Consider the following 20,588-nt stretch of genomic DNA (forward strand, 5'->3'; position numbering starts at 1 on the left):
AATATAAGATAAGCCGTAAAAATTTATATCGAACAAACGTTGGCTTCTCTTCTACTGTTGTTTTAAAATATAAGTAATTTTTGGTCGCGTCAAAGTGATCTTAACCTCTTCATTTCATTACACGAAGTTATCGCTATATCAAATTATCACTTATCATTTATCAGATGCACGAGGGTTTTCTATTATATCGCGACAAACAGTATAGTAAATTATCTTCGATTGTTCCTCAGCTTGTTAACAATAATGGATAATTTAAGAGGAGGAGATACGATTATTCGAGCCTCGCGGCTCGTTTTAATTGTCGTCGATTGTCAACATCTATAATTGATTGTCCATTATTGTTTACAAGCTCAAGGACAATTGGAAAAAATTTACTGTACAGATACAAGCATCTTCGCACATCTAAATTGCTTTCCTAATCGTCGTGATATAATAGAAAGCGCTATTGTCTGGATAGACATCATTAATTGTACTATAAATGCCTGAATCACAAGCGTCACAGTTTATGCATCAGTTGAATAAATATTTATGTAACTGTAGGTGCTAGACATTGCACTTATCGATGGGGTGGGTATGTACGTACCCCAGACGCGCGTACATACCCACACTTATAGTGCTAGACATTTTTTATCTTCTTCCTAAAATAGTTTTCGTAATACGACAATCTAAGTAAAGTCTGAGGCAAAAATGAGCTAGATACGACGTACATTAGTTATCATCGTGACTCGTCAGTTTCTGATATGGGTATTCGAGGATTGATATAATATCTCGAGATGCAGAACATCCAGGCAAATGTAACAAGATCGTGACCAATGAATTGTGTTCGCACCGCTCAGTAGAACTAAAAACTGGAAGTCAGAGTTCCAACCTTCGTGATAGACTTCACAGTGTATGCACAATTCTTCGTTCAGGTATTTAACAGATTCTTTCTCTCAGTAATTTGTTGTCTTTGAAACGATAAACAACCAGTGAAGTTATGAATATAAACAACAACAAGTAATTATTGAAATTTCGAATTAAACTTAACAACAAGTAACCATTGAAATTAACGATTAAAGTAACAACAAGTAACCATTGAAATAAAGAATTAGAATGACAAGTAATAATTGAAATTATGAATTCTAATAATAACAATTAATCGTTGAAATTACGAAATGAACAATTAACCACTGAAATTCGATGTTTTTTATATTTTTTTAATTATGTAGGCAACGAAAGTTTCTTGTATTTTTTAACAGTTATATCTTCTATCTTAATATACCATAAAGTATTTTTTCCGTTCAATGTATATTTATTTAAATATATGACATAGAAGTCAAAGTTATACTATTGTTCGAATACTTTCGTGTGTGAGTGTATGTTACCGATCTGCGGTGTGTATGAGTGTGTGTGTGTGTCCATAATTTTGAATGATGCTCCACTGATAAGAAGCGGTGATAATACGTAATTTCCATAATATTTTAAATTCAGTTAGTTTAAGTTTAAAAATTATGCGCTTCAAACAAAAGTGCACAGTGTTTCGAATTTCAATTATAGTGACGTTGATCAGTTTAGTGATTTTTTGAACGTCGTTAATTAGCAATACTGATTGTGAGTGAACTAGATATTTTCTAGCAAAAATAAGGAAAAAAATTCTATTAGTTATGAGGTTACATGTGTTATGCATCTAATAACATCCAAGATGTATTGTATATTTACTTTTTCATGATAAAATTCAAGAAATATCTCGCCCTGTGTAATGCGCCCTGTGTAACTCAGCAGTGTTAGCAATGAAACACATACGGACATGTTACATAAACACCGCTACACTGATTAGTGGAGATCTGAATAAACATCTTCCCAAATATATTGTACAAATGATTTTTGTTTAAATATCTGTAAAAATGTAAAAATTACTTTGAGTTTATAATTATTCACAGCACTGTAGGTGATCATTTTAACTGAATCATCTTTTGTATATTTAAAAAAAAACTTAACAAAATATCATATTCATATATTTCTATATCAGAAATAATAGAAAATATACAAATATAATATTTTGTTAAGTTTTCGTTTAGACATCATTAACAATGCGAAAGTTACTTTGAATTTATAATTATGGACACTACTGTATTTTAGTTATAAGAATTCAGCGTTACAACTAGCTTAACCAGATAAACGTTGAGATAATCTATGTAATTGGACACAGTTTACAGCAGGAAAAGCTTAATAGTATTATAGAACCAGATGACGTAGAGGACTGTGACTGTGACCGAGTTCGTTTAGTTTTAAATAAAATGTGTAACGCTGTTGGATGCAGGCTTCGTTAGGGTATAAGAAGTATGTGTTTGAGTCGCACATAAGACAAAACTAAATTTTTTTAGTTTTGTCTTATGTCAAGGTTATGATTTTTCATAGTGTAAGTTCTAAGTAAGTAGTGTATTACGAAATATTAATGACGCAATGTAGATTTTGCAAAGTACACCAATTTAATGATGCAAGAAATCAATGCATTTCTGCAATCACGTGCTATTGGCAGAATATTTATTACTTTAATCTGGTTTCAATTCAGTACTGTAGAACTCTTTCAAAACGGCTAAATGATTTTATGTTACGAGACTCGCCCTGTACATAAATTATAACTCGAGTGGTGATGGTACAGGAATTGGAAGGATTAGTATGGTAAGTTGAGGGTTTTGAAGGTATGGCAAGGCAAAGATACGGATATGATGCGGCAAGGACAGAGGTCGAGATTGAGATAGAGTTTGAGGATAAGGTCAAATGTGAAATCGTGACTTGCAGAAGGTTTTGTAATATTCGATATGAAGATTATGGAATGACGTTGGTATACAATATAACATTAACGATAATAACAGTAATAATAATAACATTATCAATAATGATTATGATAATAATAATAATAAATCTAATTAGAACAAATATAAAAATAATAAGAATAATAAATCTAATTAGAGAACTGAGGTAGTGGAGTAAAATTTAACAGTTATCAATCTTTTCACTGCAAACTTGTTTGAGTAAATATTTTTTACTCAATGGGCTGAAAACGATTATTATTATTTATGCACTACTCATTATGAGAGAAACTATTTTAATAGGCTTTTGGAGTCGTAAATTCCATTAGAAAGAATTTTGATATGTTGCATTACGTAACAGTGTAGTTAATAGTGAATTGATTATCGGAATCAGAATTTATGGTCGACAAAACTTATAATACTGTTTCTGTTAACAATGTATAATATTATATAATATCAATAATATTTTAAAAGCGGATTTTTTTATGCATTTATGGCAAAAATAAGTAGATATAATTTAAAACAATGAAAATATTAAAAGGTGTAATATATAGGTGCCATTATTATAATAATATCTATAGCAACTGCTTTTCTTGGTTATTTATTACCCTGAGGACAAATATCATTCTGAGGAGCTACAGTTATTACTAATTTATTATCTGTTCTATCTTATATTTTTTTTTTTTTGATCCTATATTAACATAATTATTTTGAGGAGGATTTTCCGATAATGATGCTACATTGAACCGATTTTATACTTTACATTCTATTTTTGCATTTATTATTTCATTATTAGTAATTATTCATTTATTTTTTTACATTTAACAGGACCTAACGATCCCACAGGTACAAATAACTTTTTCGAGAAAAACTAATTTTTAAAAAATACAAAAATTAAATTTATTATATATCTAGATTTTCTTAGGTGCTGAAATATTATTGACGATAAGAGAACAAAACTTTATTCCGATTTGAAAGTACAGAATATCATCTATACTTAACAGGTTATTGCTGGAAATCTCTATCACGAGTCATACTCTTCAAAGTATGGTAATGGGTTAATTCAAATATTTGAAAAATGACGTATGATAATGAGAATGTCCATAATGATCCGCGGGCCAGTCATTACATTCACAATCAGTCAGGAACTTGTGTACTTCACTTATTAGTCACTCATTTGCCCTTCTACCTAGCCCCTGCATTATTATCCCTTCTCCAACCACTTGCATGTCACTCCAGAGAACCCTATATACATATATACCAACTGTGAAATAGAGAAACAGAACATTTAGAATTCTTCTTCGCGATTGTACTAACAAGACGTATAACGCTCTTCCTAAATAAATTTCTTCGCTAAATTGTAACAACTGGATTTCCAAATTTTGTAACTTTAGACTATTGAGATTGTGTGAAGATACAATTATGCAGAATTTATGCAATAAATTTGTCTCTTTGGATATACATATATTACGACAAAAATCGCTGACGATTTGAATAAACATATTTTGGTTATTTGTAGTATTATAAAATAATTGCTATCAGTGCTCCGTAAATATAGTGTTAGAACGTGTTGTGAACTCAATTAGAATTTTCGTCGGAATCCAGCATATCGTCTACTCTGCAAGAAATACACATACATTTAAGGTATACGTCCGAATTTGTTCTTCGTTTCTGTTCCATAAAATGATTGGATTCTTCAAAGAGTGAGCCTCGAAATAAAACGTTAAATTAAGTTCTGTTATGAAAAGACTGCATTACCAGTGGCAACGTAAACACGCTGTGCCTTCTTCTGGTGAAAGAATAGGTTAGTGGAGGCGGTTACTGTGGTGTGACCATTGCTGTGCCTCCGATTTTTCAGGCATAATTAACTTTATATACAGAGTATCACGTAACTGGTGGGCAAAAAATAAGTAGAAAACATAGAATAAGTTCTTCTCTCTTCTAAGAAAAATTAGATTGAAAAATTAGTACTATTAAAAACGAATCAAATGTCACATCTGGCGATTAGATACCGATTACACTTCTTGTCACACTACAAATTATGCGAACTTGACGTATCTTCCATTGACATACCTTCCAACTCATTGTCAGTTTCCTCGGAAACATAGCCTTAAATGTAAAAGTGTTATTCTTTTTCCTAGACTTATAATTTGACGTAAAATCAGCCCCTATCCAGTTGTACCATCAGTTACATGACACCCTGTATATCAAATAAGACATATTACATTTTTTATTCTTTTATTTTGTTCATTTTCGAATAAAAAATGTAATATATTTTATTCTATAAATATAAAATCAATTATGCCCGAAAACAAACCAAAGACACAGCAATTGGTCACCCCATAGTAATCGGCTCCATTACTCTAATACGTTTTCGGTTTATTTCTGTTTCTGGCAATTGAATCAGGAAGTTATTGTTTTGCATAAAGCAGTCTGTAAATAATAAACGCTAATGATTGCGATTTAGGTAATTAGAACGTATTTAACATTTTTCTCTAAGATGATGGTGTTTTATTTTTATATAATAATATACAAAAAAGTAGTCTCTGTACTTCAATAGGACTCATAAAGTAATGACGTAGCAGAAAGTACTACTTTGACCTGGTTATATATATACAAACATTGTTTTGTTATGTGGTACTACGAAGTTAATTAATTCAAAATTATTTACATGTTTATAGTAAGCAGACAGCTGCATCTCGATAATTGATGCGGAAGGAACGCATCAAATAAAGCAAGATGGCTACCAACTTGGAGATATTCTTCGGCGTTGCAGCGGTGCTCGTTGCAATCTATTATTACTTCACGGTACATTTCGACTTTTGGAATGTTCGAGGCGTGCCGGGACCAAAACCTGTGCCATTTTTCGGCAATATTATGGCTCCTATGTTTGGGAAACTGTCCTTCCCGGAATTCCTAATAGCACTCCGAAAACGGTACAAAGACGAACCAATGGTTGGAATTATAATAAGACGAACACCCAATCTTATTGTACAAGACCCGGATCTAATCAAGGACATTCTTATCAAAGACTTTCCGAAATTCGCTGATCGCGGATTCCTTCGGAACGAAATAGTAAGCTCTTGATTATAATGAACAATGTGTAACATGTTTCCAGATACTATCCTACCACTAGAGTGCGGACTTTATTTCTTTTTTATGAATAAATTGAACAGGTCAAATACAAAACTGTGAAGTCATTAGAAGAATTTGATAACATTGTGTTACATAATTTTCAACTTATTCAAATGACTAAAAAACAAAATACATATACATCTAATTTCGATTTCTCCCAGATGACACAGAACATTTTTATTTGACATAAAAGTCCGCAGTCGCCTGGTCACTTATAAATTACTAACATAATTGTCTAGATCACTTTTTTATCAGAAAAAGGTTAATACAATTGCCTTGAAAGTTTAGTTAACGAAAATCTGTGATCTGAAATAGATTTTACCAAAAGTTGATTCGTGGATGGACTTTAGTTGCTAAAAAATGTGTTGTTAGTATTGTTCTTTTAATATCAGTAGAAGGACTCACATAACTGAGCATCTTAAATATTTTTATTAATATAATAATAATAATAATGTAATAATAATATTTTATTAATATTTTATATTTGGATCTTTTCTTCATCTCCTAAATACCATCTTAACCGACGAAATACATAGGAATACAATGATCTCCGGAAAAGTTCTTGATCTTTCTTTATACGTGCGGCTGTGTTTAAATGCTAAAATAAAAGTGTCTTATCATGTCCTCAGGCAGAGCCAGTATCTGGGCATCTATTCGCCCTGGAAACAAAAAGGTGGCGACCGTTGCGAAATCAATTCTCACCAGTATTTACGTCGGGGAAATTAAAAGGAACTTTTTCGCTTATCTTAGAGTGTGCCGAACACTTGGGCGACTATCTAGACAAACTAGTCCAGAGGAACGAACCTATCGACAGCCGAGAGTTGGCGGCAAAGTTCACTACCGACGTAATCGGTAGCTGTGCATTCGGCATCGAAATGAACTCGCTGTCAGACCAAGAAAGCAAATTTCGCCAAATGGGCAAGAAAATCTTTGCGACAGACTTCTTGTCGATAATCAAATTTAGGATGAAAGAATGTACACCCCGGCTCTACGATATGTTGGGTTACATATATCCGTACGATGAACTTTCTGAGTTTTTCACGAAAATTACGGTGGACACGATGGACTACCGGACCAAAAACAATATCTTCAGACCTGACTTTATGAACATCCTTATGGAACTGAAAAAGAATCCGCAGAAAATCCCAGACATCGGTATATCTGTTCATAAAATTTTCAGATTAGTTTAATTAAAACTAATATGATTAATTAAATCACAAGCTGCAATTTTGCTGCGTTTTCAATAGCGTCACATGTTCAGTAACTTCATATATCCTTTCCGGAGAGTATACGTAACTCTTTTGTGAAAAGAATTAGCATTTAAAAAATCGATAAATTAAAATCACAAAACTAAAGACTTATAAGCGATGATTCCTAAAACGAAAATTTAGAATATCAAAAAATTTTAGAAGAAACTGTAAAGATTAACAAATCTCATTTAAAAAAGTAACTAATGTCTCTAAACATTTTTCTTTTTGTTAATAAAATGGCTCATGTACAATTTTCAGAATTGACAGATACCCTCCTAGCTGCGCAAGCGTTCGTCTTCTTTGCAGCCGGGTTTGAAACTTCGTCGACGACCATTAGCAACGCTCTCTATGAATTAGCCTATAACCAGGATATTCAAGACAAATTGCGGGAAGAAATTGTTAAGTACTACTTGGAAAACAATGGAGATTGGAAATATGAAGTTATGAAGCAGATGGAATATTTAGAAAAAGTATTTCAAGGTAGGTGTTAAATATCGTCAAAGTTATTAAATTTTCTGTGATGAATAGTTCTAATTTTGAATAGTGCGTTGAACACAGATTTCAAAGTGGTTGCCAATTACCTTCAGTTTCTTAATATATTTTTTTAAGAAAGTAGACATTTTCAATTTTACGAACTTTCTCTAGTTGGTCTGTAAAAGCTGTATGAATGTTACTGATATAGACAGATTGTGTAGAGCCCTTGTGTAGGACTACGTCTTCTGATCCTCGTCGCGCGCCTCACTCACCCGTGGTCTCCTAATAAATAATTCTAAATACTGTGAAATATGTTTTTATGGAATATAAACTTCGAAACACGTTTAGACAATGTTTAAAAAAGGAGAGCGAAATGTATTTAACTCACTACATAATTATTATACCTGGGATATTTTGCAACTTTTTTTACAAATAGTAGTGAAAAATTTGAAGAGTTAAAGCTTTAATATTTTTTTATTGGATTAAGATTCTTAAAGGTTGTGTGGCAATTAGAGAAAAACGATTTTCAAAGATGTGTTGAACATATTAAAATGTGTAAAATTTAGTGAATCATTATCAAAATATAAGAAAAAAGTTAAATTTATTAGATAGTACAATTCTAACCAATTGGACAGTACAACCTTTTACCTGCGGTAAAATTGCATAGAATTTTCTTCTAATAATATCAGCTTCTTTATATATACAGAAACACTAAGGAAGTATCCACCACTGCCAGTATTAACCAGAGATGCAGTCAGTAATTACACATTTAACGGTACGAAAGTATCGATTCCTGTGGGTACGAAAATAACTATACCCGTAATTGCGATACACAGGGACCCAAGTATTTACCCGAATCCCGATAAATTCGATCCCGAAAGGTTTAACGAAACCGAGAAGAAATCTAGGCATCCGATGGATTTTCTACCATTCGGCGATGGTCCGCGGAATTGCATTGGTACGTACAAACCTAACACTTGAAGCAACATCTTTATATGTATTATATATATATACTTATAACAATTACAGAAACAATATTTTCCTTGAAACAGTTTTGTGTTCTACGTAATTTATATTTGAATAGTTGATAACATTACAAAATCTTTTCATCTAAAACCGAAAATTGCATGTTTCCATATTAATGTTTGCTATCGTCGTTAATGTGCATGTTGTAATCACTTCAAATTCTTGTGTTTCAGGTGCGCGTTTTGCCATTTATCAATCAAAAATTGGACTCATAAAGATTCTTCAGAATTACAAAGTAGACGTTTCCGAGAAGACACCTTTAACCTATGAAATAAATCCGTTCGCGTTTTTACTCATGTCTGCAAAGCCATTATATTTAAAATTTACAAAATTGAATTATTAGTAAGATATTTCTTAAATACGATATAGTGTATATTTCCAATTGAACTCATTACTGAACATGACTAATTAATATTTATAAGAATTTTTAAATGATCCCTTGTGGAGGTAATTAATAGAAATGAGGTGCTAGAGAGATTATTTAATTTTCTGAGATACTCAATTTTATATCGTATTCAAAAAGAATGGACCGTGATGCTACACGATTCAGCCATAAAATGTCGATAGTATAGCAAAAGAAGTACACATATTACAGATAACAAGCTGTTTAGCATCCTTTTTTTCTTTATTACGACATCTGGTTACTTTTACTACAGATCTGTAGCTTATATGTTTTTAATAAGCTTTTGTTGCATATGCGTTTTGATCATTTGATTATTAAAGTATGAGATTATTACAATCAAAAAAATGATACTACACCATGTAATTTGTTTTTATTTGTAGTTTAACACTAAAATTATCGCCACCCTCCAATAATCACGGATTTCTCATTCCGTAATTATAGATTTCCTTATTCAGGCGCCATTTATAAAAAGAAAGTCCCGCTAGAACTAATTAAATTTAGTCTTATTTTTAAAACATAAGTTACTATTACTCTTCGATTGATTTATTAATAAGAATGCGATGTAGAAAATACAGGTCGAAACAAATCTTTTACGAAAATATACTATTATTCAACATTCTTTTTGTCTGTAAATTCTTCACTTAATATCAACGCATTTTATCTTATATATTAGATTTTACTTATGGTTATTTAATCCTCTAACTGCGGTCGAGTTTTTGATATTTTGGTATGAAATTGCGGAATTGTGGAATTAAATTAAAAGAGATATAGAAAAAGAAACACAAAGGTGTTTTATACATTTTTTAAAAATTAAAAGAATTTTTTAAAGTAAAAGTTTTTTTTGTTAAATTTTACAAAATATTTAGGACGCGAATTCCACGCTGCCTGCGGTTGAAAGGTTAAAGATTCTCATTATACATATAGTGTACAGTCTTAGTAATTACATGTCTAGTAATTAAAAATTACATTATAGTTATTGATATGTGATTTTTCTTTGATATACATACTTAGTGAAAATTATTTTGCAAAACTTTTTTTGGAACGTCATCCCCCCTCCCTCCCCCAAATTATGCCAAGAAATAAAAAAATAACCTGTGCAAAATAATGAAATTAACAAAAAGTTAAGCTATATCGCGATAAAAAAAATTTGCCACCTTATTGCGTCCAAATAATATTCAGCATTTGTAATAGGAATTAAATATATGATATAATCGTTTCTTGCTAACATGCCTAAATTCGTGAACGATCGGTAACGTTGAGCGCGACACGGAAATGGTAATAGAACTCTAGAGCCCCAGAATTCAAGTCATAAAAATACATTGCATGAGTGTTTTATTCTACACCTCGTCCCTGCTGGCAAACTATTTTTGTGTGACATAAGTTTGCGTGTCTACAATTCTATTGACTTGCAGTATTAACTAAAGAATGTTAACTAAAGAAACAAAACACCCATTGTGAAATAAGTTAAACAGATAACACCTTGACAAAAAATAATGATAACGTAAACATTCGAAGCTATTTAAGTGATAACAATTGAATTTTTCATATAGAGCTCCTTTGAGCAATTTATATGACTTCTGACAGTCCCTAAATTTCCTTGCAAAAATATTGAAAATGTTTGTTAATAAGGTTATGAGTACATTAACTCGCAATACTTTAGGCAAGAACATTCAAAAGTCTGTATTAATCGTTCACAATGTCAATAATTTTCGATATTCCATGCCAAAGAACTTCATGAATTTTTCATATGAAAGAGACGAGCGTAAAAAACATCATTTATTTTTGTTATTGGGGGTACCAGTTTGTTTCATCATTGGTCTTATAAATTGGAAAGGGTAAGTTTTATACTATATAATATTTTTTACAATGATGTGCAATATAAACATTTGATTGATTATAATTTTGTAAAAAACATCATATTATATAATTAAATAAAATGCAATGAATCGAACTGATACATAAAAGGTTCTTACCAAAAAGATGCGAGATATTTTAATTGTCATTTATCGTATAAGTACTTTTAAGAATTAATATCTTACGTTTTAGTTAAAGAATGAAAATTATTTTTATAAATACTTAATATAATTGTATAAAAAATTAGGGTTGTAATCAATAATTAAGATTTTGCATGTTTCTATGATTAAAGAATAAGTTCACAATGGCATGAATACTATATATACATTATTTATTATTATTAAACTGCTGATTTTATGCATTTATTACAAAAATCAGTATATAGAATACAAGACAGTGAAAATACTGAGAGAACTAATAAATACAATCATGTTGCTTTGAGCTTATTAAAACTATTAAGAGAAGAAATAAATTTGTATTTGATTCCTGTTTCTTTCAATTGATGTAGATCATTTTTACTTTGCATAAAGTTCTATAGTCTGACTATTGTATATACATACACACAGTTTCATTTGTGTTACTCATGTTTTATTTATTATTATATGTTTTGAAACCAATTGTGTTACAGAATGAATGGAAGATACTTTTCTTCGGTAAAAGCTGCAGAGATGATCGTTGAAGAGGTAAACAATGAGAACGGGCAAATGATATTGGAGCAGGAAGAAGATGATCAAAAGAAAAAGAAAAAAAAGCCAAAAGTTGGTTTTCGTGATCGTAAGGTTAGTAACTTACTTAGATCTTTATTACTTAATTTAATAAGTTATTAAATAATGTGATAGGTGTTCGTACATGTGTAATGTAGATGAATATATAGATTGTATAAAAATTGTACGGTACTGTCCACTTAAAACTAAAAACATGTACATATAACAAGTGCACATGGAAATAGCGTATATGTAAATTGCTGTTATATGATACAATATACAATGGCTAGCTTTCGCTAGCCATATTAAAATAATACTTTAATAATAAAAATAATACCATTAATACTTTCATATTAATATGCTTTCGTTTACAAACTTGAATGAATGAAACAATGTATGTTAAACTAATTTACTTAAAACAACTTAGTATCTGTAGTAAGGGGGAAGTTTCCAAATTTTGTCAGTAAAATTGTAATATAATTCAACAACTTAGGTGTTGAGAATTGTTTATCAGTCCACAAATGATAATTTTCTGTTCTCTTTCAGTACATTTTTTTTGTCCGCTTGAACAAACTTTGTTCGCAATTGTTCCTTCAGTTCTTGACTTCTTTATGAAGTCAATTTACTTATTAAGTCCATTTACAATTTCTGCAATCCAGTTGTATGATTTTCCATCCTTATGCATCCAAAGTATTGTTTCCCTTTCATACTTATGCGTTCCTAACTTTTTGGTTTTCATTTTAATTACCGTGTACAATTTTACATCGCCGTTATTGAAATAGTGTATTAGCATCAACTGAGCATACTAATACTTTCAGTCATTGTTAATATTTATATTTCTTGTATATATAAACAAAAATGACAAAATGTGAATAATTTTACAGAGATCGAATATGTTTGTGAGTCACCCATCAAGCATGTTTCTAATAAATGTGTCATAACAACTGCCTATGTTGTTAAAACATATTAAAATTTCAGTGACATAATTTTGCAACTTAAAACTCATATGTATACATACTAGATTGTTTTAAGCAAATTAATTTGACATACATTCTTTCATATTACAAAAAGATAGGTATTTATACATATAGCCCTCGTATCTTGCGATTAATGCAAATAATTTTTATTTTACATAAAAATCTGCAGTCTATAACGAATTTTCAATTTTCTTTCACATACAAATAGTTGTAAAAAAAAGAGCACTTCTGAGAGTGCTTTAATTTTGTATATTATAAAACTTCAGCAAAATTCATAATTTTTACTCCGACTTGGTGACTTGTTGGTGACTTAGTTTCCGTCTGTTTTAATTGTTTTCATTACAAAAACATCCTCAGCTGATTGATAATATTTCGATCCTAATATTACTAAATAAAGGAGTTGGATTTTCATCATCTCAAGGAAGAGTCTTTCGAGCGAAATAAGCAAGACAAAAAGTTTGAAAGTTGATTTTACAGATGATGATACACTGTGAGCCCAATCCGAAATGACTTCTGAATACCAAAAATGTACATAGTAAAATCTTTAATTCTCGAGAACGTTAAAAATGTCGATACGAGGCCGAATGTAAACATAACTCCAGAAAAGTAATATTTATTTACCGCTGTGTAATAAATGATTGCAGATTATAGAGTACGAAAATCGTTTACGAGCTTATTCTACACCCGACAAAATATTTCGTTACTTTGCAACTGTAAAACTATCGACCTTAGATAGTACTGAAATATACATGACTCCCGATGACTTTTTGAGAGCAATTACTCCCGGCATGAGGCAACCAGATGGTATAATTTTCTGCTTTTTTTATAGTGCCTTCCTTTTATGCTTTTATTTATCACTTCTCACTTTACTAACCATTCATTTCATCCTTTCGAGTTGACATTAATATTGTCTGACTTAATACTAAGATAAGTTATTGAGTTTTTTATGCATATACGTAGAACCTTTTGTATCCGAATTAAATAAGAGACTTTGTTATTTTGTTCTTATAAAACTTATTACACATTCTAAGCTTTCAATGAGACAATTTTCTGAAGTGATTATCTATTATTTTATCTGATTGAATTGAAAACAGAAAGTTGTTTGCACTTGTTTTTAATTAGACTATTCTGATAACAGATGTTCGGATACGGATTGGTGTTCCATATAAATTCAGCATATAATTTTGCTATACTTTCTATTTATATATTTTTTTTTGTACTGATTTCTGGTTATTCATATATTCACAAAAATGTGTACTATACAATTAGTTTCAAAAAGGTTTCAATGCATTCACAGTCCCTTGCATCATTCATGATTTACAGTTGCAATCAGTATTGAATGCTGTACTGATTATAATGATAATTTTCGCAGAAATAAGAAATTATGTTGTTTAAATAACATGAATTTCTTAAGAAGTAATAATTTTGAATAATTATTTGCATTTCTAAGAAAATTGGATTTTAAGAGAAATAATGGAAATGAAGACACCCAATTAATTAATCATATTAGAGTAGTAAATAATTATCGAGACATATTTTTGATAAAACATATTATTACTAACTAAAATATATGCGAAGTAAAGCTGATGTAATAAATAAAAACGTATTAGTCAATGCCAAGAAAAACAATGGAAAAATAACCGAAGATAATGATTGATCTATATTAACCAGTGGATGATCCTTGTAGAGTTTGTTATCCAAAAAACGATTCCGGAAGCAGAATTACTCTATCACCCTTAGTTTAAAAAAAAAAACATGAATTTCTATAAAATAGCTCTATTTGGGGTAAAAATAATCATTACGTAAAAACTAAGGACATTAGAAAGTTTGAACTTATCTTAGAAGATAGAAGTTTGCCAAACATACCAGTGTACTCAGTTTTTAATTTATCCTATTTCAAGTGGTTGTAAATATCTATCATAGTTTAGAAAGAGTCGTAATGCGTATTTTTTACCCTATAAGTTTACCCTATAAATTTGATGAAGAGTTCTTCGTCTGGCACGAATTTACTACACAGCATCGAATTTTATGGACATTTTTGAAAAGGAATTCGACTAATTGCTAATCTACAGTTTTGTAGAATTCATCGTAATAAAAAATGACTTTTTAGCTGAATAAATTAGGTACCTGAGGTACAATAAACTGCATTTGCTTTGCCTTTCGCGCAGCGTTTGACCAATTAAAACTCGATGGTAACGCGAGCAGCGGACGCGTATTCAGTTAGTGTTTTTGTGCAACTATAAACACTTTAAGTGATTACGTCTTCTCAGAGAAATTTTTATAAATCATAATTTATGGATCATTGTCAAGGCGATAAATGTGTATATATTTGAAATATTTCAACTAAAACTGCATTTTTATATCAACAAAACTAAAGAACATTGAAAATATAATCTTTCCCGGTTTTCATTCTTTTATTAACATTAAGAGGGAACTTTTAATTTCGTTTTACAAAGAAATTTCCGCAGAATCGCATGTATCTGATTACAATTATTGGTTGAACAATGAATAGGGTAGTGGAGCCGATCACTGAGGAATGAACAATTGCTGTGTCTTTGGTTTGTTGTTGGGCATATTTAACTTTGTATTTATAGAATGAGACATATTACATATTACGTGTTAGCCAAAAGCGTAACGTAATAAAACTTCGAGAATTTAGTCGATAACTACGTGCCAAATTATAGAAAATGAGACCTCAAATCAAAGTAAGTTCGAGCGTACAGAGTACCGAGTTAAACATCGAATATCGGTATCTCAGTCACATTCATTTCCACGTCTCCATTTCTTTTAGTTTACTAGTTGAATTCGCAGAATTCACCTCCTCATTCGTTTAATTGCATCACGTATGTATAAATATTTAAAGCGTCTCATTATTTCGTTCGGCACGAAATGTTACATTTTTCTTACGTTGTGGAACTATTACGGCCCATTGGAGACATTAAAGATATTTACAATGCAGATCATTGAATATGAAAATCGCGTGAGGCACTATTCCACTCCGGACAAAGTGTTTCGATATTTCGCTACGTTGCAAGTGATTAACAACGACATTCACGAAATCTTCATGACACCCGATGACTTCTTGAGATCAATAACGCCCGGCGTAAAACAACCCGATGGTAAAAATTTTGAACAATCTCATTACTGTGTGTAGATGTCGCTGTAGTATAGTGAGACGCTTCGAGATTTATATCAAACAATACTTAACAGAACGTACACATGAATGTATTAAATATGTACACATGCCTACTATTCGTACATTATGGATAGTTCAAGGCTCTCAACAATGCTAATGTTCTCAATAAATGAGCCGTTTATTTTGAAAGTGGCATAAGTCACTTTACCGTAATGAAAAGTGGTGATCTTTTAATGTTTATACGAAATTATATTATACGATATTATATTATAAAAAATATCAGTATCCCGAGATAACAAATACAAGTAAATCTTCTCGAAAGTCAGCATCCATATTTTTAAACGTGTTAAAACGCAAACCCTTAAATATATCGACTTAAAAAACGGCTCAAATATTGGTAATGTATATTGTAAATACTTCTTGCAAACCGCAATAATGTTGAGAGCCTTAAAGTATTGATAATATTATTGATAGTTTTTTTGTGGGTATCCTTAAAATAAAGGTGATGTATTTAAACGCTAATTATTATACAATAGCTTGGTGAAATGGGGTAAATCGACTAATCAAGATCATCGAAGTCACATTATAGAACAGGTAGAATGTATCGTCTTTTGTTGACTGAGTCAGAACTTCAAATTTTATTTTCGTCCCGAGATGTTATACATATAGTGTAATGAAAGAAAGGAAGTGATATAGTGGCCGAAATAATGATAGGTTTGCGAAATCACAATTTCGTTACCTTTTTCGCTTAAATCGATCTTTCCTGAAAATTCTGAAGTAGAGAAATTTTGCGATCTCAAATTAACGTGTCAAAATCTATGTAAATTGATGTATAACATGACACAAAAAAATGTAATGGGAAACAAAAAATGTACGGAAAACATCAGGCGCGTGTGTTGCTTTATGTAAGTGTATGTGCGTAGCATTTAGGCGACTGGTGAGCGGGTGGTACCGGGTGAACATTGTAAAACCACGGTGAGTAGAACACGATGCAATAAACAAAATTGACAAAATTGAAAATCGTGTTTGAGGACAAATCCGAAGATATAGAATACATCTACGATGGCCAAGACTAAGACCAAACATTTCTTTACACGCTGTACATTGAAATGAAAAAAAAACATGAGTGATATTTTTAGCTTAATTTATTTGTAAAATTGTTCTGATAACAGCAAACGCTTTTATTAGCACAAAAAGATTATTCTCAGAATAACTATTGCAATTATTAACCTTTGACGAATCTAATTTTTGAGGAGACTATCTTATAAGCTTCTATTAAGAAATTACTGTGTAATACGGATTCTTTTTCATTTGTAACACCTGCATGAGCATGTGAATGATCAGCATGATAGCATAATCACAATTAAATTGTTCATTTTATTTGGCAAAATATATCGTGCATTAAAATGATACTATCTTTTTAAGGTCTTGGTCTGGATAAGTACAAACGCTACGACCCAAAGGTGAGTGATTTATTTCGTCTGTAATATTTCACTCTGATCAGCTTGAAAATTTTCGTTAATTTTGACGATATAAAAAGATATTAAGTGCATATTATATTGTGTTACGAAATTCGTCGTAACAAAAATCTAATAAAATTTTTACAATAATTTTTACTTTTTCAATGGTAGAATGTTCATAACAAACTGGAACTATCCCTAGACGAGGATAGTATCTTCTACAAACTGGGAAGTGCCGGTTTAATCACTTTCTCCGATTACATATTTCTTCTCACCGTATTATCCAGTAAGTACTGCATATTTATATGTATAAACATTTTTTTTTCATTAAACTAAAACAGAGCCACTTGGTTTTTTCTATGTTTTGTATTTAAGGACTTCTTTATTTAGCTGAATATTCTTCTTCACAGATAAAATATTATTATATTTAATTATTATATTTAAAAACGATAGCAACATTCATAACTATGAATATTTAAAACAAAATTTTGTTATTAGTGATAAATGTGCTTTTCTTTTATAGCTTCCAGGAGGCATTTTGAGATTGCTTTCAGGATGTTCGATTTTAATGGTGATGGAGATGTTGATTCTGAAGAATTTGGAAAAGTTGCAACCTTAATCCGACAACAAACTAGTATTGGAAATCGACATCGTGATCATATAACCACTGGCAACATGTTTAAAGTATTAAGCATTATTTCTTGATTTTTAATCAATTAAACGCATTTGCTACCAGCGTTTTGTTTTAGCCACATCCTCCATACCTATAATATCATGTTGCGTTAGAACAAAATGTTATAAATATAAACACTCTTTCATTTTTCAGGGTTCATACCATAATTAATTCAATGTATGTTATGTCTAGGGTGTCAATTCCGCACTAACTACATACTTCTTCGGATCAAATATGAAAGGAAAATTGACTATTGAAAAATTTCTCGAATTTCAACAGCAATTACAGACAGAAATACTGAGTTTAGAAGTAAGTTTTTCGAATGTATATCATTAATTATTCCAAGGCCATATTTTTGAAAAATTCATTCGACAAATCAGCTCACGATGTTAATAATAATGGCAACAAAGGCGAAACTTTCGGAAACTGGGCAAAACATTTTTCGCGAAAGTTTGGACCTTAAAACTCGAGCCGCGGAAAATCCATCTGGCAATCATTGTATATATATATATATATATATATAGACTCTGTTATTACACAGTATATTGTGACGAAAGAGAACATGTGCACTTCCTCAATATTATAATAAGATACTATGCAAAAGCTTGTTTAATACATGTTTGACAAAAACGTTGCAGTTCGAGAGAAGAAGTCCTGGTGAAGATGGTAAAATATCAGAACAAGACTTCACAGAATTATTGTTAGCATACGCGGGATATCCAGACAAGAAAAAGGATAAAATTCTAAAAACTATAAAGAAACGGTAAATATATGCATTTACAATGGCAGTATGTCTTGAATTATTTTCAAATCATATGTTGCTTATTTTAATAACTTAATATATTAATTTTTTATTACGAATTTAGAACATACATATATTTTTTCCCTTAATCTTATACTGTATACATTATCTTTAATTCACAATTACAGATTTAAAAATATTACCGTGAAATATGTAAGGATGATTTATTAAATTACATTAATTCTTTTCTCGAAGGATGTTCTAGGGTCGCGTTTGTTTTCTTCAACATGTTGTTATTGTTTTTTAATACTTGCATGACCTCTCACAGATACACATTGTTTTAATCATTAACACACATCAACATGTGTCTTGTTTCAGTTTCAAACAAAATCCGCAAGGGATAAGCAAAGATGAATATTTAAAGTTCTTCCACTTTTTAAATAATATTAATGATGTAGATACAGCATTGACATTCTATCATATTGCAGGAGCATCAATTGATCCAGGTTTGTGTCCACGTTAATTCATACCTTTTACCAATAGAGCTAATACCTTTTGCTACACTATGACTAGTTTTCCAGAGGTGTAGGTTTAAATTTTCACACAACACGTTTGCTTTAATATCTCTGTTTCATATTTGTACAACAAAATTTTTTTTTCTTTCTAGCTACTCTGAAGCATGTTGCAAAGACAGTAGCACATGTGGATTTGAGTGATCACGTCATACAAGTAGTTTATACTATTTTTGATGAGAACAGTAAGTATTTTTCTTATTAAAACAAACAAAACAAACATAGCAACTGTACGTTTATGCTAGAGAAAAATCATGATTTCATTTCTTGTGTATTTACAGTGGACGGTCAACTAAGTAACAAAGAATTTGTCGCTGTTATGAAGAATAGAGTTTTGAGAGGACTGGAAAAACCAAAAGATACTGGCTTTGTAAAATTGATCGAGTCTATGGCAAAGTGCTTAAAAATTAGTTATATGTCCTTCGATAATTAAAATTAACATAATTCAAAATAATCATTTTCTCATACATGAAGAAAAAAAATAATCGTCAACGGCTTTCTTGTTTCGAATAAATAAACATAAATTATTAACTGAATAAAAGATTACTGAAACATGAACAAGTACTATTTTAGTTTTTATCCTTTACATCCATTCATTGGTCTGTACAATGCCACTACAAATAATCATAAAATGCTGAAATTGTTGAAGAAAATTACCAACAATTGATGATGTACATATAGGCTGGTGAAGCCAATTATTGTGGAGTGTCCAATTGCTATGTCCTTGGTTTTTTATATTCATTAAATAAGACATATTAAATGTTTTTATTCAAAAGTAAAACAAATAAAAAAATAAAAAGATTTAATATGTTTTGTTTGATAAATATAAAACTAATTATGATCGAAAACAAACCAAAAGGCGCAACAATTGGTCGCCTCACAGTAACCGACTCCACTACCGTAGACGACATAAATAAGAATAATTCTAGCAATCAGATATTTAGGTTCCATGCTCGGGATAATTACGGACAGTTCGAGACCAAGAGTGTCTAATTTGATCCTTCTTTTAAAATTTAACAACAAAACAAAGTCAGAGGCCGCTGAGCCTGTACAATTTTCGGAGACAACCCTGAAATGTGCTGCAAAATGGCATCATCAAATCCCATTTGTGAGATCTCTCCACCACTCTAACAGTAACATTATTTAAGAAATGTGTTCTTCCATTTTTATTTATTTCTAATTTTTGTTAGAATCTTCTTATTTATAAACATTTAATTTATTTAGAATATCTTGATTTCATTATTTTTGTGTTTCATGGAACAGTAAAGATCCGTGACTTACTGCTTTTCGTCTATAGAATATCTCAATAGAGATCATATAATTTATTTGTGATTAATATCCCAGTAGTGTTCGCCATAAGTGCCACCTATATCTGCCCATTTGACCTATA

At 30.6% G+C, this 20,588-nt stretch overlaps 3 protein-coding genes across 10 annotated transcripts in view; 2 read left to right on the forward strand and 1 right to left on the reverse strand.

The window, feature by feature from the left end:
• Positions 1–757: 757 nt before the first annotated feature.
• Positions 758–9,699, forward strand: LOC117220661 (putative cytochrome P450 6a14). Of its 2 annotated transcripts, none has more exons than XM_033470871.2 (6): positions 758–911; positions 5,474–5,867; positions 6,557–7,082; positions 7,436–7,657; positions 8,358–8,609; positions 8,851–9,699. In XM_033470871.2, the coding sequence occupies exons 2-6, from the start codon at positions 5,532–5,534 to the stop codon at positions 9,018–9,020; spliced, it is 1,506 nt and encodes a 501-aa protein (XP_033326762.2). In that variant the 5' UTR covers positions 758–911; positions 5,474–5,531; the 3' UTR covers positions 9,021–9,699. The 2 variants fall into 2 exon arrangements, with proteins under 2 accessions (XP_033326762.2, XP_033326763.2); XM_033470872.2 differs by lacking the exon at positions 758–911 and adding an exon at positions 4,118–4,436.
• A 645-nt stretch (positions 9,700–10,344) lies between these two features.
• On the forward strand, positions 10,345–19,759 carry MICU1 (Mitochondrial calcium uptake 1). 2 transcript variants are annotated; one of them, XM_033470880.2, is made up of 11 exons: positions 10,345–10,915; positions 11,563–11,713; positions 13,260–13,419; positions 17,177–17,214; positions 17,383–17,497; positions 17,735–17,895; positions 18,077–18,193; positions 18,523–18,647; positions 19,005–19,132; positions 19,294–19,383; positions 19,480–19,759. In XM_033470880.2, the coding sequence occupies exons 1-11, from the start codon at positions 10,695–10,697 to the stop codon at positions 19,629–19,631; spliced, it is 1,458 nt and encodes a 485-aa protein (XP_033326771.2). In that variant the 5' UTR covers positions 10,345–10,694; the 3' UTR covers positions 19,632–19,759. The 2 variants fall into 2 exon arrangements, with proteins under 2 accessions (XP_033326771.2, XP_033326770.2); XM_033470879.2 differs by lacking the exon at positions 13,260–13,419 and adding an exon at positions 15,575–15,734 and having other exon boundaries at positions 10,346–10,915.
• The window catches only part of gw (trinucleotide repeat containing adaptor protein gawky), a 79,278-nt gene continuing 77,392 nt past the window's right edge, over positions 18,703–20,588 (reverse strand). For all 6 annotated transcript variants that reach the window (XR_013032668.1, XM_076518661.1, XM_076518662.1 and 3 more), the window contains one exon: positions 18,703–20,583. Coding sequence is in view for 5 of the 6 variants with exons in the window: in XM_076518661.1 (XP_076374776.1) it covers positions 20,521–20,583 (63 nt within the window). In the remaining variant the exon portion in view is untranslated. The remainder of the gene's footprint in view (positions 20,584–20,588) is intronic.

This window comes from Megalopta genalis, chromosome 2 (genome assembly GCF_051020955.1).
Source record: "Megalopta genalis isolate 19385.01 chromosome 2, iyMegGena1_principal, whole genome shotgun sequence".
Taxonomy (NCBI): Eukaryota; Metazoa; Arthropoda; class Insecta; order Hymenoptera; family Halictidae; genus Megalopta; species Megalopta genalis.